Source organism: Centropristis striata, chromosome 23 (genome assembly GCF_030273125.1).
Source record: "Centropristis striata isolate RG_2023a ecotype Rhode Island chromosome 23, C.striata_1.0, whole genome shotgun sequence".
In the NCBI taxonomy this organism is placed as follows: domain Eukaryota; kingdom Metazoa; phylum Chordata; class Actinopteri; order Perciformes; family Serranidae; genus Centropristis; species Centropristis striata.
In genome coordinates, this window is record NC_081539.1 from 1,611,439 (window position 1) to 1,630,043 (window position 18,605).

At 40.7% G+C, this 18,605-nt stretch overlaps 1 protein-coding gene across 2 annotated transcripts; it reads right to left on the reverse strand.

Annotated features, from left to right (window-relative positions):
• Positions 1-2,737: 2,737 nt before the first annotated feature.
• On the reverse strand, positions 2,738-17,021 carry LOC131962323 (NACHT, LRR and PYD domains-containing protein 14-like). 2 transcript variants are annotated; one of them, XM_059327312.1, is made up of 14 exons: positions 16,934-17,021; positions 15,569-15,709; positions 14,906-15,055; positions 13,379-13,572; positions 10,958-12,749; positions 10,169-10,345; positions 9,375-9,548; positions 8,568-8,741; positions 7,611-7,784; positions 6,689-6,862; positions 5,392-5,565; positions 5,094-5,267; positions 4,743-4,916; positions 2,738-3,514 (listed from the first exon to the last, which is right to left on the reverse strand). In XM_059327312.1, the coding sequence occupies exons 3-14, from the start codon at positions 15,034-15,036 to the stop codon at positions 3,505-3,507; spliced, it is 3,522 nt and encodes a 1,173-aa protein (XP_059183295.1). In that variant the 5' UTR covers positions 15,037-15,055; positions 15,569-15,709; positions 16,934-17,021; the 3' UTR covers positions 2,738-3,504. The 2 variants fall into 2 exon arrangements, with proteins under 2 accessions (XP_059183295.1, XP_059183294.1); XM_059327311.1 differs by having other exon boundaries at positions 15,522-15,709.
• Between the last annotated feature and the right edge of the window lie 1,584 nt (positions 17,022-18,605).

Below are 18,605 nucleotides of genomic sequence, written 5' to 3' on the forward strand. Positions count from 1 at the left end.
TCACATTACATTACATCCATTTAGTTTCACACTTTACTACTTTTTCTGTCTTCTTTTCTTTTACACACTTACAGGACCAACATAAAAAAAACTACAAATATTCTCACTACTGCATTATGAAACATATTTTAAACCTGTTTCCTGAGTCAAAACTCTTTTTCATGATCCTAAAAAAGATAGTAGCCAGAAATTACACATCTCCTTGTTTAGTTTGTACATTAAATTTAATTTATTAAAATATGATAGTATTAAAATGTGCAGCTGTCAGTGTGACTAAAGGACGGTCTGGGTTTTTAAAGATCAGAGAATTGTTTGCTTCGCTCTGTGACTTGAATTTAAAGGTGAGATTTGGTAGACTTGCACTTATATTATATTATATTATATATTATTATATTACTGCAACATGTCTGTTAACATGCAGATTTCTATCCCTGCTGAGAAATATTATCAATAATTATGTATTGTGTGATATGTTAGAGATGTAGCTAACATCAGTTGTTGAATAATAAATAACTCAGTTTTAGAAAATGATTTACAATAATAAGTGACAGAAAGGTCTAGAACAGAGGCTAACGTTAGCTTAGCAAGCTGTTGGGACTGTAACTGGTACTTGGAATAAAAAACTTGATAAAAGATAATGAAGCTCGTCTAATACATGTTATTAGTTCAGTTAACTGGAGCTTCAATATGCCGATATTAGAGCCAACAGACAGAAAAATATGGAAGCCCATTACACCTAGGGTTGCCAACTCCCCGAAAAATAAATAAGGGACACTTCATTGGCAGGGCCGGCCGACCCGATTGCCTTCACCCATCCTGGCGTGGTGGAATTTTTTAGCCCCTTTTTTGTAGGTAAAATGATTTTTTAACAATTTGACTCGAACCTGAATTGAATTAGATGCATATTTTTGTGTGACATGAATACATAGAAAACAAATGATTATCCAGCAATTCACTTTAACACAAAATAACAATTAGCCTGTTTTTTAAAGATGTAGTGGAGTTTGCTGATAACAATTTGATTCACTCCTTTAGTTGGCTTTTAAAATGCAGCATGTATGCAATTGAATGGCCATTTTGGAAGATTATAGCATTCCATAATTCCAAATTGGTTCAGTAAAAAGGCATTAAATTCATGTCATGAACACATGGGGACCTGGTCTTCAAGAATGCACTGGAGTTTGCTGATAACAAATTGATGTATTTATTTTATTGGAGCAGCATGAATACAATTGAATGGCTATTTTGGAGTCATGCAGCTGACAAACGGGCCGTAAAGTACAATGTAATTGCGCACTAAAATTTAAAGTGCAGATGGCGTGACCGCAGTACTGGAAGCATGTTGTTTCAGATCAGTCAGTCCACCATGGACTAAGGAAAAAGAGCGCCGGCACAACGTGCAGTGTGCTTTATAGATGTTATCACGCACTTTTCCACCCAGGTGCTTCCTTTTACACATTCTTCTGTATTTTTGCATCCTTTTCTGTTTTTTTCTCGGAGGGGTACTAGACACATTGCTGCTCGAAGGTGTAGCGCCCCGTAAAGCAGTGTCGGGCCGGCGTCTGTGTCACTGTCACCTACGCATGCTGCTTTGTTGTCTTCTGCTCTCTTCTCCTCGACCAATGGGATGAGCGTATTCTGTATCGTCATACTCGTGTGTGAATATGCTGTCAGTTCATTGGTCACAAAGCAGGACGGGGCCTGGGAACAAGTTTACCGTAAGTTTACATATAAAGCGCCCTGTTATTAAATTTTCATTGGCATTTACTGACTATTTTTTGACTGTCACAATAATACGGGACAAAGTGCGTCCCTTTTCACCTCAATACGGGACGGGTGCTTTTGTTTCTAAATACGGGACGATTCCGTTTTTCAAGGGACGGTTGGCAACCCTAATTACACCAGTTATGAAAATAAAAAAAAATGAAATTCTGAGATGTCGAAATTATGAGATAAAAAAGTTGAAAATATGAGAGAAAATTTTGAAATAAGATAGAAAGTCAATACCAATTCCAAAGTGACCGTTAACCGCTAACACTAACGTTAGCTACATTTCTTTGCTAACAACCAAAGTTAACTAACTTTTATAAAACTTATTTTAATAATCAACTTAAAATAAATAAACTCTCTTGTTTTCTCGCTCCCATACTGCTTAAATTACACCCTAAACACCGGGAGTTACCGTTTCAGGAACATTGTCCGTTACTGTCGTTAACGGTTTCCACATCCGCCTACAATGCCTTTCAAAATAAACTTTAACAGACATACAAAATAAAAGCTCATGAAGTAAAACTTTCCAGCTGCTCCTAAAGTTCCGTTTGGGGTAATTTATCTGACAGTTGTAATAACATGTGAAACACACAGCTTTTACCTGTCTTCTCCAAAGACAGCCGGTGGAACAACACAGCCGAGTTCACCCAGAATAAAAGACGTTAGCTAACGGGAGGCTAAGCTAGCTGGCTAACGGTTCCCGCTATTTCAGCCCGTTAGCTTAGCATTAGCTCGTTATAAACCGATCTGAGTTGGTCACTTTGTCCCAGTGAAAGTTTTCTGAGCTTTCCCATGAATGAAACAATAAAAACAGACAGCTCCGGGATGGTTTGTTGTCGCTCCGCTCTCATCCATTAAACCTTCTAGAAGCTTCCACAAAAACAGAAGCTGCCAAAAGTCTAAATAAAGAAACAGACTAAATAAAGAGCTTACAAATTCATTTAATATCCAATTATATGTGCCAGAAATAATATTAAAAAATGTAGGCATTCATTGATATAGGAAAAAATAAATGTATATTTGCTTTTATTTATTTATATTTTTTTCCCTTTACATTTTCCATGTCTTTAAACTTCTTTTTTTTCATTTGAAATGACCTACATTTTCCCAAACTAATATTTGTATGTATTATTTTTCATTGTCCAATGAAATCACTATTATTTTAATTCCTTTTACATAATTTTTTTTTTTAATGTATATACACTGATATTAAAAATGAAAGTCGGCATTCATTCATATCATTATCAGGTACATAAGGACCAGGAGAGATCAGAACATGCAGACTCCACACAGAAGAGCACAAAGCCGGGTTCAAACCTGTGACCCTGTGAGATGACAGTACAAACTGCTGCACCGACGGTTACCAACATTTTATTTTAACAATGGATCACATGACGACATGATTTAGGGTCTTTGGTTTTGACAAAACCACCGAAAATTATCAGCTGGCTTTGCAGAGTCTTTAAAAACAGGATATAGTCTGCACATGACGATAATAATATTCAAGTTTGGAGAGTAATAATACCATTTAAGGAAGATTTAAGAAGAAAGCAGCTTAAAACAGTGACAATTTCTTCACACAAATCAAAACAGAATCCTGTTTGAGTTGGTAGACTTCAGTGAAACTTTGATTCAGTTCACACTTTTTATAGTTTTCTCCTCCTGTCCAGGTGGACAAAGTGTCAGATCCAGAGGAACACACAGGGAGGATGGTGGACTGGACTTTACTGGAGATCACTTCCACCTGATGAGAGAAGACAGACAACAGAAGAGATAAATCAGAGTTTACAGAGACTCCCTTCATCAGCTGTCAGTCAGCAGGGACTTCAGTCCTGTTCAGACAGGAAGTGGAGCTGCTTTCAGTGTGGCCTTCTTCCTTTCAGCTCTCATGTTAAAGTAAAGCTCACAGACCCGCAGAGAGTTTGGACATCAAGTCTATTTTCTCTGCAGATTTCACTTAAGTATGAAGTGAAAATGAAGCGCTACAGAGAAATACAAAGACTCTCAGCCTGGCTTCTGTCCACAGCAGGAAACAAGGCCAAGAATCTCAATTTGAACCCTGACCGGTGCTACAATTCAATCATTTGCCCTTTCCTGCTGTGCAAACAATCTTTTGTGGTAGAATTAAACTAGCAAAAGTTGGTTTAATGTAAAAAGTAACGACAAAACACACACTTATCACATACAAAGAGTGTTTAATGGCCTATAAAAATTTTTTAAAATATATAAAAAAGTAAGACCAGGCCCAGCCAGTGGAGTTTACCAAATTGAAATGATATGACACTGTTGTAATGAGGGAGAAAGTGATAATTTAGAAAATAAGGAGGAGATTCACCAGAAAGGAGGAAATTAGAGTTATATAATTTGATACCAATATATAAACAGATGCAAAGCTTTTCCGAAGATCAACTCGGGTGTATTCTTGTTTGAGAATGAACTCCTTTTGCCGAGTTTCCGGTTTAGCAGCGGCCAAGATGGCAGCTTAAGAGAGAGTCTCCCCAACTACTAGGACTTGAGTGCCCATTAACTCAATGAACTCAATTTAAAACTGACGTAAAAGCATGGTTAAGGGCAAGACAGGCAGAGGAAATCCAAAGTTATTTGCACAGAATGCTGAAACACACGGAAAACAGAGTCCGGAGTCGTCCCCAGCTAGCTGTAGCTTGCTGGCTAATGATAGCGGAGAGGAAGACAAAGCTAACATGGAGGCAAACCTGAATACCATTCTCGCTGAGATAAAAGACTTTCGACAAGACAATAAGCAACAACTCCAGGAAATTAAAGAGGAGATCAGCAAAACTAAAAAGAGACTCGACAAAGTAGAAGATCATGTTTCAAACACGGAGGAGAGAAGATGTGACGGAGGAGCTGATAAAACTCCAAGCCCACCTGGAAGAAAGACAGGACGACCAGGAGGGAAGATCCAGACAACATAACATTAGAGCATGGACTGACTCAAAACGTCTACCTACTCAAGAGTCTCCAGTCTGCAGTTTGGACTCTCCACAAGATCATACAGCTGCTTCATGTCTGAATCCTGCAGGTAGTTTGAAACCAGCTCCAGCTCTCTCAGATGGGAGGGGTTGGACTTCAGAGCTGAGGCCAGAGAAGCACAGCTGATTCCTAACAAACTGCACAAACTCAATCTGAATGAAGAAAAAATTATATAAGTTTAGAATACAAAGTTCCAAAGGAAATCATTTAATGTTTAATATCAATTAAGGACAAGGATTTCTCAACACTGCTCTGCCACAGTCATTCGACTGATTTACTGAAGAAGCAAACAGACTTCAGATACTCAGTGTAGATCAGTTTAATATCACCTCAGAGTCTCCAGTCTGCAGTTTGGACTCTCCAGTCCAACACACAGCCGCTTCACTCCCGAATCCCGCAGCTTGTTTGTACTCAGCTCCAGCTCTCTCAGATGGGAGGGGTTGGACTTCAGAGCGGAGGCCAGAGAAGTACAGCTGGTCCTTGACAAACGGCAGCGCCACAATCTGAAGAAAGAATAAATGATGTGACTTTTGAAGACAAAGTTCCTGCTTGAAATCTTTCAGTGTTTAATAATGTCTTCAGAGCTGACGACGGTTTTGCAGAGAAACAAAAGAAATGGAGTCTGACCTAAGAGACTCCAGTCTACAGTTTGGACTTGCTAGTCCAGCCGACAGAAGCTTCACTCCTGAATTCTGCAGCTTGTTGAAGCCCAGGTCCAGCTCTCTCAGACTGCAGAGGTTAGACTTCAGAGTTGAGGCCAGAGAAGCACAGCTGATCTCTGACAAACTGCAGTGAATTAGTCTGAGGAAAGAAAAAATGATTAGATAGATTTAGAGGACAATGTTACTCTTTCAAATTATTTGTTTGATCACTGTAGTGAAGAGAGAGCCAAGCCAGAAAGTGAATCCCTTGATCTACATTCTGACCCTCTTCATGGTGCTGAGCTTTGGATAGTGGCTGACAGAATGTGATATGTGGATACAATCAGCATATAAAAAAATATATGAAAAGGTAAGACCAGGCCCAGCCAGTGGAGTTTACCAAATTTAAATGATATGGCACTGTTGTAATGAGGGAGAAAGTGATAATTTAGAAAATAAGGAGGAGATTCACCAGAAAGGAGGAAATTAGAGTTATATAATTTGATACCAATATATAAACAGACGCAAAGCAATCAGCTGAAATGAGTTTCCTCTGTAGGGTGTCTGGGCTCAGCCTCAGAGATAGGGTGGGGAGCTCAGACATCTGGGAGTAGAGCCTCTTCCCTCTCCTGAGAGGGGCCAGCTGAGTCTCCGGATGTTTCTCTGGACAGATCATATCTCTCATCTGGCAGCGGGGAAATAGGCTTCAGGCCTGAATTGAGGCTGAATTCACACCAGATCTGATACTGTGGTAAAAACGCAAATTATCCCATTCATCTAAGTGGGAGTAGTCCATTTAGGCTACAGCGGTCTGCACTCCATAAAATATTAAAAACTGACAATGAGCTACACTGTTGCACTGGGTGTCATGTTTCTTCATTACCACACACACTGTTGTTTATTTTGACTCATACACACCTGCCACAAATACTCACAAGTGCACCAAATGTGGATTAACCCACCACTGAGAATACAACTCCAGACTCCCAGTCTTCTCAGCAGACACACAGAATCTAACAAAAACTTTTCACTTGATTAGCTTTGACTAGTAGCTCTACGTCTCTGTCCAGGCTACACTGAGTCCTGGTCAGTCAGACTTCAACCATATGGTTATTAAATGTAATGATGGTTCTATGAAAGAGAATGAACCTATTACTAGCTTCACTGAGGAAAGCACCTACTAAGAAGGTGTACAGGAAACACTTGATATCTGATTTGATAACAACTGTGTTCAGTACAAAGCTACTGAAACCAGCATGGACTGACTCCAAACATCTACTTACTCAAGAGTCTTCAGTCTGCAGTTTGGACTCTCCAGAAGATCACACAGCAGCTTCACTCCTGAATCCTGCAGCTCGTTGAAGCTCAGGTCCAGCTTTGTCAGACTGGAGGGGTTGGACTTCAGAGCTGAGGCCAGAGAAGCACAGCTGATCTCTGACAAACTGCAGTCCAACAATCTGAAAGATAAAAAAACTCAATCATTACAACTTTAAAAGACAGTAGTTTCCTCAGAACTCTTTCAGATTGAAAAATCAAATGTTTTCAGAATTTGTTCTGCTCCAAATGGTTGTTCCTTCCACACTAAATAGTTAGTTCTGTAACTGTTCTATTCAATATTTAAGAAGAGACTGAAGATCCAACTCTTTATTGAACACCTTCACTCTTGATCTACACTGATGACTAAGACAATTTTCGCACTGACCACTCTAGCAAACTAATAGCACTTGTGTGCTAATGGACTCAAACTTAACCCACGGCACTTACTCTTGCTATGTTTCATGACTTCATCCTTGCTTGTGTTGTATTAACTCTCATTTGTATGTCGCTTTGGATAAAAGCATCTGCTAAATGACATTGTAGAATTGTAGACTTTAAAAGAACCTGCTTAACTCCATCATCTTCTCCACACTGATTGAAACACTGTCCTTGTGCTACAACCGCTTGCTAGGCAGTTTAAGAAAAGAGAGCTGGTGAACTAACGTTGCAGTCACTTTTGAAAAATTGGTAACATTAGCTAGTTTGACACCATGACTACTGTTAAGAGCACACAAGATTCCCTATGTTTTGCTGCTGGCTTGTAGCTGCCCTTAAAACTGAGGTTGTTGAAACGGTAGGTGTAGTCATATATTGTTTGAGTGACGGTTAGTTAGTTTCTGCCCGTGTGAAATTATTTCATTGCTTTTAGAAGTAAAAATGGTGTCTAACCTCAGAGTCTCCAGTCTGCAGTTTGGACTCTGCAGAAAATCACACAGCAGCTTCACTCCTGAATCCTGCAGCTTGTTTATACTCAGCTCCAGCTCTCTCAGATAGGAGGGGTTGGAGTTCAGAGCTGAGGCTAGAGAAGCACAGCTGATCTCTGACAAACTGCAGCCCCTCAATCTGAAGAAAGAATAAATGATGCAGATAAAATTCATTCCATTTGCAAGCTTAACATGTTGTTTTCAATGGGGTTTTCCCTAAATTGAGCAGAGAGTTATGATTCTGTTATTTTTGATCATCATGTCAGCCTTCACCTTCACTCTGGAATTAGGGAGCGTGCTTTTACGCCCCAAGTCCTCATTTAATATTGACTATCTGCAGATACGGAGTCCTGATTTGATGTTTTAAGCACATGAAAGTTATTAAAATCAATCCAGTGTATGTGCATGACAAGTGAATATCTTTGCTTTTTCATGAAGAAAAAGTGCCTGTTCCTTCAGCCCCCTCCCCCATCTCATTTGTTATGTTTCTACAAAATAAAGCACAATAAAACAAACCCTCTCTTTAGCCTTGTTACTGTCTCAAGGGAATTTCTCTCTTCTGTCCTCCACCGTTGGATGATTTGTTTAAGTTATCTGAAGAAACTGATTTCCATTCAGTGTTTGTTTTTGTCGTCTGTTCATCTTTTGCACAGATTCCAAGTTACCCTTACTGTCTTTTTGCTTACAGTGCTGTCCCACTGCATCAGGTAAATATCTTAAACAGTCAATTTCTGCGCTTGGCTGTTTTTATTGCGTGCATCGTTCTGCCGCTTCAGCCCATACTCTAACAGAGGGGAGGAGAGGAGAGTTGAGACACCGTGGCTGCATATGTTGCATGTGCATTAAAGCTCTAATCAGCTGATGAAGAATCAACTGTTAAACATATTAAACATATGAGATCAATAAGAGTCGGTGAACTGACCTCAGACTCTCCAGTCTGCAGTTTGGACTCTCCAGAAAACCACACAGCAACTTCACTCCTGAATCCTGCACCTCGTTGTCACTCAGCTGCAGCTCTCTCAGATAGGAGGGGTTGGACTTCAGAGCTGAGGCAAGAGAAGCACAGCTGATCTCTGACAAACTGCAGCCCCACAATCTGAAAAAATCAAGATGTAGCATAAGAAGACAACGTTCCTTTTGAAATTATTTAACATCTTATAATAAAGTAGGTTTAGAATAAACACGTTTACAAAACACCTGAAGTCAACAGGATGCAGGTTAAAAACTGGAGAATAGAAAAAGTGAAATAGAGCCCTCATTAACAATGACAATGTGCTGCTTTTTCAATAAAGACAGTATGACTTCACCTCTTTAACTCTGTTTTCCATCGAAACAAACTCATGTTGTGCAGCCAAATAAATATAAACCACAGAAATCGTTATAGTGGAGATGATGGTGGAGCCCAGCCTCTCCTGCCCCCATCACCCTGTGTGACTCCCCAGTTACCCAGTGGAGTCATTCAGCTTCCTGGGCTCCATCCTCACCAAGACCTGAAGTGGGAGCAGGAGGCTGCAGTTCATCACCAGAAACAGCTTCTTTCCCGCTGCAAAAAGGCCAGAGACTCTCCCTCTCCTCTCCGTTTACAGTAAGATAGCACAATAGCACAATCCAGCTCTTTCCCTCATTTAAATAACTCTGTACTTGTTCTTTTGCACCAATACACCACAGGAAATTCCCTGCATTTTATTCTTACTAATCTCATCACGGCAGTATAAAAATGGTGTCTAACCTCAGAGTCTCCAGTTTGCAGTTTGGACTCTGCAGAAGATCACACAGCAGCTTCACTCCTGAATCCTGCAGGACATTTGCTTTCAGCTCAAGCTCTCTCAGATGGGAGGGGTTGGACTTCAGAGCTGAGGCCAGAGAAGCACAGCTGAACTCTGACAACCCGCAGGAACCCAATCTGCACAAAGAACAAATTATGATGATGATACAAAAAATTGCCAAATTACAAATGTTTTAGTTTTAAATTGTCACTCAACATTACTATGTCCTCATCGAAGAGTTTTTTCTAAAATGAGTGGAGTGACTTTCTGTCATTCTGACAAATTTTACCACATTCATAAGACTATTCATGTGAACACAGATTAATAACCTGCTGCTCTCAGGCAAAATTTGGAAGTTCAGCCGTTATTGTCATTAAAAGAAGAGGTCCAGATTAATTTTTGTTGACCACTGTTCCTCAATTGAACCAGGAAAAATGGTCAAACACAAAATACTGCTCAAGCATTATATTAGTGTCAGGTAAACAGAGATGTTTCCAGTGTAGTCTATTTGATTTCTTGTTGCAATCCAAAGGTCTTTGGCTGTGAGAAATTTCACAATTAACGAATACATTTTTGGGCTGGAATGTGTAATGTGCACCAATTTGCATCAATATGATGCTGCAAAGGTGCTCAGAAGGCCGTTTTCTCACAGAAATAACTTCATTACATGATATTTGATATCATCATACATTGTTATTAAGACAGATTTCCTTTTGTTCAATTTAGCACAGGAGAAAAAAAAGAAATGTAGTCTGACCTCAGAGTCTCCAGTCTGCAGTTCGGACTCTCCAGCCCTACACACAGCTGCCTCACTCCTGAATCCTTTACATCGTAGTTGTGATCCAGGTCCAGCTCCCTCAGATGGGAGGGCTTGGACTTCAGAGCTGAGGCCACAATTTCAAAGTGGGTGTATGAGAGCCCACAGGCAGGAATTCTTTCATTGCACATAGATGACAAAACATGTTATCAGAAAGAGGACCATTCATATTTATTTCATGCATTTGATAACAAAACTCTTTAGAAATATAAACTAATCTGAAGGGAGAGAAAATAATGTTACATTTAGACATTCATCAATTCTGATCCCATGTCTGTTTCCAGGTTAGAGAAATGCAACACTTTGCAACAGCTTTGAATGGAAAGGACTAACAAACAAAGTATGTAAAAATAGCTAGCTTCCTTTGTCAATCAGCTAATAATACAAATATATATATATACATATATATATATATATGTATATATTTGTTGTAAAATGTCTGTTACTGATTTCTACGTAAAATGTAACAATTACTAGAAACAAATACAACTGTCAACATTAACTTGAAACCTTTAAACACAACCAACTGATAAGTAACAACATTTTTTTTGCTCTTGCAACATCTGAAACAGGTCAACAACATCAAACACATAATTGTGTTTTGTTTTTTGTTTTTTATTAAAGGATTCCCATTAGCTTGTGCCGTGGCAGTTCGCTAGTCTTCCTGGGGTCCACGTGTGTGTTGTACTCATTATACTGACTTGTAGTGTAAATAACATCTGGACTTACACAGCTTTCCTGCAGTTCCTCACAGCTGGAAGCAGTCTCCGCTGTCCCTCCTTTGAGGTCTTGTACTTCTCCAGGTCCAACTCATCCAGAACCTCCTCTGACATCTGCAGCATGTAGGCCAGAGCTGAGCAGTGGATCTCAGAGAGTTCCTTCTCTGATCTGTTCTCTGACTTCAGGAACTCTTGGATCTCCTGATGGACTGAGAGGTCGTTCATCTCCGTCAGACAGTGGAAGATGTTGATGCTTCTGTCAGGAGAGATCTCCTCAGTGTTCATATTCTTCAGGTTGTTGATGGCTTTCTGGATGACTTCTGGACTGTTGTCTGTCTGACCCAGCAGGCCTCCTAACAGTCTCTGGTTGGACTCCAGAGAGAGGCCATGAAGGAAGCGGACAAACAGGTCCAGGTGGCCATTTTTACTTTTAAGGGATTTCTTCATGGCTCTCCTCAGGAAGTCATCCAGGGGCAGGTCAATGTATTCATCGTACCAATCTGTACCCAGAAAATCCTCCAGTCCCTCTGTGTTCCTGGTGGTGTAACAGTGGAACATGTAGACTGCAGCAAGAAACTCCTGAACGCTCAGATGAACGAAGCAGTAGACTGTTTTCTGGAAGATTACAGACTCTCTTCTGAAGATTTCAGATTGCACTGAGGCCTCTGTGACATGGAGACCACAGCGCTCCAGGTCTTCTTGGTAGAACATGATGTTTCCTTCCTGCAGCTGTTCAAACGCCAGCCTCCCCAGCTTCAGAAGAACTTCTCTGTCAGCCTCCATCAGCTCCTGTGGACTCGTCTCATGTCCCTCATCATACTTCTGCTTCTTCTTCTTGGTCTGAACCAGCAGGAAGTGTGAGTACAGGTCAGTCAGGGTCTTGGGCAGCTCTCCTCTCTGCTCTGTAGTCAACATGTGGTCCAGAACTGTAGCAGTGATCCAGCAGAAGACTGGGATCAGACACATGATGTGGAGGCTCCTGGATGTCTGGATGTGTGAGATGATTGTGCTGGAGCGCTCTTCATCACTGACCCTCCTCCTGAAGTACTCCTCCTTCTGGGCGTCAGTGAAGCCTCGTACTTCTGTCACCCTGTCGACACACGCAGGAGGGATCTGATTGGCCGCCGCGGGTCGGGAAGTTATCCAGACGAGAGCCGAGGGAAGCAGATTCCCCTCGATGAGGTTTGTCAGCAGCACGTTGACCGATGACTTCTGTGTGACATCAGACACAACCTCCTTGTTGGTGAAATCCAGAGAAAGTCTGCTTTCATCCAGGCCGTCAAAGATGAACACAAGTTTAGAGACGGCGAGCTTCTCTGCTGGGACCTTCTGTAATGTTGGATGGAAAACATGGAGCAGCTCCAGAAGACTGTACTGCTCATCTCTGATCAAGTTCAGCTCCCTGAACGAAAGCAGAACCACCACACTGACATCTTGGTTCTCCAAACCCTCTGCCCAGTCCAGACTGAACTTCTGCACCGAGAAGGTTTTTCCAACGCCAGCGACGCCGTTCGTCAGAACCACTCTGATGTGTCCCTGTTGGTCAGGTAAGGCTTTAAAGATGTCCTGGCACCTGATTGGATCGTCATGGACGGTCTTCTTCTTGAAAGCTGTCTCCAGCTGCCTCACCTCATGTTGGGTATTAACCTCTTCACTCTGTCCTTCTGTGATGTAGAGCTCAGTGTAGATCCTGTTGAGGAGGGTTCCACTTCCTGTTACATCACTTCCTTCAGTCACACATGCACATCTCCTCCTCAGACTGATCTTATGTTCATCTAAAACCTCCTGCAGACCACCAGGCACTAGAAAAAAACAACAACAAAGAAAACATACAAGTAAAAACAAAATGTTACAGCGATGAAAATCAATAATAATAATAATAGTTATAGTAACATGTAAAAGCTGCAAGAGAGTAGCTTTTATATGGTAACATTATCAGCTTTTTTTTACTTTACTATGAAATTATTTTTGACTGATTTCTATCAAAATTTGAGCCAGGGGAGTCCCGGTGGCACACCTGGTAGAGCGCATACCACAGAAGCTTAGTCCTCGCGAGCGGGTAGCCCGGGTTTGAATCCGACCCTTAGCCCATTCCCGCATGTCTTCCCCTCTGTCTCTCACTGTCAATAAAGCCTTAAAGATGGCCAAAAAAGTATATAAAAAAAAAAAATAGAGCCAGATTTATAGTTTTGTATCCATAGACAAAAAAAAACAGCATTCTGATGGTTGATACAAAGACAGGAGGTGATCTCATCAAAACAAAACATACTGAATATACATTTATTTATTTTGGGTTTGGCTTTTGTATGTTTAAGCAGACAATTATATTTCGGGTGGACTTAAAACATGAAGGTATTAATACTTATTTAAAATATCCATGTTCAAACAGGTCCTGTATTCAGACATAAAGCAGAAAGATTGACAGTCTTACTGGTTCTGGGTCTTTGTCCACACTGGGGACAGGAGGAGTCTTCTGGTGACGCAGACTGGTCCCAGTATGAGCTGATGCACCGTCTGCAGAACCAGTGTCCACAGCTGGTAGAGACGGGATCCTTCAGGACGTCCTGACAGGAAGCACAGCAGGACGGCTGCTCCTCCTCACAAACATCACTCCTCTTCTTCCCCCTGTGAAGACATTTCGTGATAACTAAAATGATTTGTTGATTGTTGTTGAAAGCTGAGTGGGTCAGAGACAAACAGAATGAGTTTTGTTACTTTTCTGTTTGGAACTAAAATGTTGCTTTAATTCATTCTCCTATTTTAATAAATACAAATTAACTGAAGTTTCCTGTCTGGCTGTCTTGCAACGCATTTACTGAACTGGCTGTACTTTGTCAATACCAGGGTTTCCCCTAGGTTTACAGCTTTGGGGGGGACCACATATTTTCCAACGAGCATAACCCCCCCCCCCTCCATTTTGTACATTTTTAAGTAAAATGCATCGCTCTTGTGCACCTTGAGATCTAAATGAGAGAAAACACCTCACATTACATTTTCAGTCAAAGCCCAAATTTAGTGGCCTCTCGCAGATTCTAATGCCACTATTCCATTATATACACTGATCTTAATCATTGCATATTTTAATGAATTATTGTAAAGGAGAATAAAAGTTCTTGTTTGTTTTATTTAAGGCATCTTATTTTGACAGTCTTCATGTAAATTCTGGGGTGGATTCTGTTAACACACTGTGCTCTTATTTTGAAAGCAGCATGTGTTTAGCGACAGGAAGTAATTCAGACCGTTAGGCACAGTTTAGCCTTTTGTGATTAAAACAACTTAAAGTGTCAGCTAATGCTAACCGAACACCGTATGCAACAGTGTGTTTTGGATCAGTTTGGATCACCTGTGACCGGCCCGTACAGGTTGATGGGATTTAGTTCAGAGTGCACATGTGCACACGGAGAGATGATGTGGGACGGGACTGATACAGATAAGGAGGCATTCATGTGTCTCAGCTCGGTAAATGAAGTGCGTGTGAATGCGCGCGGACGTCTCGGAGGACGTTTCAGTCGTAGGCAATCAATGACAAACCCTGGTGCACTTGTGAAATTAAATGACACGCTGTCGTGTAAATAGGATAAATAACATAAGCTTATTTAGTTTGTTAAATAAAAGGAAAAGATATAGGAAAGGTAACCTTAAATGACTTATGTTTGTGTATGTGATTTGGCGCAATATAGAAAATAAAATTAACTTGATTGTCAAGGGGGGTGGGGGTGCCGTTTGGGGGGGGATCACTGAATACAACTCAACACTTTCTGCAAGTTACTTCACATAATAAGCTCCTATTAGAGAGAGTTAGTTATGCCCTTTATTGATTGTGCCCCGTTCAGCTGAACTTGAGTTATTTATGTTTGAACTTAGGTTAGAGATGGTCCAAACATTGAGGCAGACCAGCATTCTAAGACATATGAATACAATATACACAAAAAATAAATGAGTTAGCATCAGGTCTTACTTTGTGTCTGAGGGTCCAGGTTCATTACTGAAGTCCAGAGGAAAATCTTTGGAGCGGTCACTCTTCACAGACAGACAGCCAGATACTACAGACTCTGCTCCGTCCTCCTCTTCCTCCACACAACCACTCATCTTCTGATCTGAAGTCAGTCTGAGGGAAAACAGCAACAGATAATGTGAATAAAGAACATGTAAAGGAAACAAGTTTCCAAGTTTCAAGACTCATGCAGGTATATGTCATTGGCCTCTTCATTTAGTTTAATCTAGTTTCAAAAGCTTCTCATGTTAAATTGGTAATGAATCACTAAATAAAATGATGACAATTCAGGCATCTGGGAAGTTACCCTGAAACTTTCTACAGAAAATGTATTTTGGCTTTGCAATCGGGTTTCAACTTTTAAATGTTATAGGTTGAATATCAGTATAGCAGCTGCCTAAAAGAACCTAGCTCTTTGTGTTAAATACTGACAAAACATGTTAATGTTTAACAGAGATCCTGTTAAATAAAAGGTCCATAAAACAGACCTTTGGTTAGATTCAGATGTTTAACTGAGGCTGTATTAAGTTATATGGTGCAATGCTATTTAATTCAGTCATAAAACACTGTCACCAATCACCTCCTGGACTTCAGTCAGAGACACAACCTGTACTGCATGTACTGTACCCCAGTTGTTCACATTCACTCTGTCCCTCTGTGATGTAGAGCTCAGTGTAGATCCTGTTGCATCACTTCCTTCAGTCACATGTTCACATCTCCTCCTCAGACTGATCTAATGTTCATCTGAAACCTCCTGCAGACCACTATCTGCTGGAAGAGAAGAATATTATTATATTCATGACCAAGTATTAAAATAAAACTAAAGGTATTCATTTTATGAGTTTTATCAAAATGTTATTCTTGTTCTGTACAACACAGACAGACACACACAACAAAGTCTGAACAATAATTTAGCCACAGAACAGTGGCTGATGGATTCAACCACACAGCGGGGGGAAAAAAACAGATTTTCAGTAAATATTTGTCACGAGACCGTTGACCGTTAATGTTTTTAACAGGATCTGGTTTATTTTAAATGACACATGGAGAATAAAGACATTCTGACACTAATATCACTATTTTATAGGGCTGCACCTAACAACATTTTTTAATCGATTAATATAACAAAGAATTTACCCCAAATACATTTTAAAAACTTCATTCGTCATTTATATTTCAATACTACATTCAATCATCTTCTCTGAAAGTGTTTAACAGTCTCTGCAAAATAAAATGTGATGCAGGAGCTTGTTCAAGTAAAAGGAAGGTAATTATAAATCTACATTTAGCAATCAGACAACATAAATAATGAAAAACAAAGTACAATTCAATGGACATTCTAGAGGAATACAAAAAAAACAGTGTAACCTCAAGTTTAGCCCTCTGTGAGGAAATCAACTTCTACTAAAAATATAATTTAAGTATCCCTGAAAGTTTTTTTATTTATTTTTTTAATCAAAGTAAGTAGTTCAGGGATGGGCAACTTAAATGCTGCAGGGGGCCACAGTTTATCATGTCCACTACCACAGGGCCACATATAGGAGCGTGCACTTAACCAGATATGATGAAACTGCAATTTTAAATATGTTTACAGTGCAGTAACTTAACATATTTCATGCTCAAATGCATGTGTAACAGTATAAATAGGGTTACAAAAGGTTTGAAGCAAATAAAAAATAACCACTTACTGTGATTTCTTTTCTTTTTTTTTCAGTGCAAGAGCAGCAGACAAACATTTATTACAAGAAGTAATTTTGTGCATTTTTACACTGAACTTTTAAGATTTCATGCTCAAATGCATGTAGTTGTACTGAGGGCCACTTCAAGTGAGGGTGCGGCCCAAATGCGGCCCCCGGGCCTCCAGTTGCCCGTCCCTGAAGTAGTTTAATCAACTCTCAGCAACAAACCCAAGCAGGCACAGACACAATGCCTCCTCTTCCTCCTCCTCCTCCTCCTCAGACAGAGAGATGGAGGAGGAGTCTCTGAACTTACACTGTGTAGAAGCATAGACTGTATATAAATGTGTAGAAGGCTTTACAGCAAACGCGGCAGAGGACTTTCTTTCAGCAGTTTTTATTCCCAACTTCCGACTCATCGACGTCCGTACATTGCGTAAAATGACGCATTTACGCAGCCGATGACACTGACGCGTCGCCTCACTGCTCCACTTTTAAAGGGATAGCTCAGATTTTTTTTGCACTGAGGTTGTTTGAGGCACTGACACACATTCAGTGTGTTATGCTCCCGAAACATCAGAAGACTTTGAAAAGATTTGGAAAAGACTCTATCAGCTCACATCTAAAGACAAGTGTTAGAGTTTTTAGCCTCACACTGAGATTTTAGGCAGACTGTGGAACTATTTACAAGACTACAACTAGATTCTTTTAGCAGTTTTTTCCCATCATGCTCTTAGTAAAAACTTAGAAAAGCAGCTTTTGGCTCCAGCTGCTCCAGTGTGTGACTCAGTGGTTTGTGGTGGAAAAAATAAAACAAAAAGAAGAGAAAACGCCACAAAATGCCCCTCACAAAGATGAAGAAGGGTTTTTTGTTTTTATCACAGTAAAAATAGATATAAGGAAGAGTAAAGGAAAGGAACATTTAGGAATCAATTCATCACATACATTTATGTCCTATTTATTATATTTTGTTTAATCGAGTAATTATATTTATCAGCTCTATCAACTTTAATTTAGTTAATCATACATTAATCATTGATTATTTATGACATATTTATGTATACATTTATTGATACATTTTAACTGGGTCTCCTTACTGTTCTCTTTACTAAGAAACATCTAAATATATGACATCACTATATTTTTATTGAGGCATTATTGTGATGTTCCTTTTTCCTCTGGAAGTGGTTTTACTGGTTTTACTGGCCGTTCTGGAACCGGTCTGGAACCAGTCTGGAACCGGTCTGGAACAAGTCAGAAACCGGTCAGGAACCGGTCTGGAACCAGTCTGTAATCTGTCTGGAACCAGTCTGGAACCAGTCTGGAACCAATCTGGAACCAGTCAGGAACCGGTCTGGAACCAGTCTGGAACCAGTCAGGAACCAGTCTGGAACCAGTCAGGGACCAGTCAGGAACCTGTCTGGAACCAATCTGGAACCAGTCAGGAACCGGTCTGGAACCAGTCTGGAACCAGTCAGGAACCAGTCTGGAACCAGTCAGGGACCGGTCTGGAACCGGTCTGGAACCGGTCAGGAACCGGTCAGGAACCGGTCAGGAACCAGTCAGGAACCAGTCTGGAACCAGTCAGGGACCGGTCTGGAACCGGTCTGGAACCAGTCTGGAACTGGTCAGGAACCGGTCAGGAACCAGTCAGGAACCAGTCTGGAACCAATCAGGGACCAGTCTGGAACCGGTCTGCAACCGGTCCGGAACCGGTCAGGAACCAGTCTGGAACCGGTCTGGAACCAGTCTGGAACCAGTCTGGAATCTGTCTGGAACCAGTCTGGAACCAGTCTGGAACCAATCTGGAACCAGTCAGGAACCGGTCTGGAACCAGTCTGGAACCAGTCAGGAACCAGTCTGGAACCAGTCAGGGACCAGTCTGGAACCGGTCAGGAACCAGTCTGGAACCTTTGCTGATTATCTGGAAGAAATCCATGTGGTTCTACGACCAAACAGAGACACGGAGACCACATTTTGATATCCAC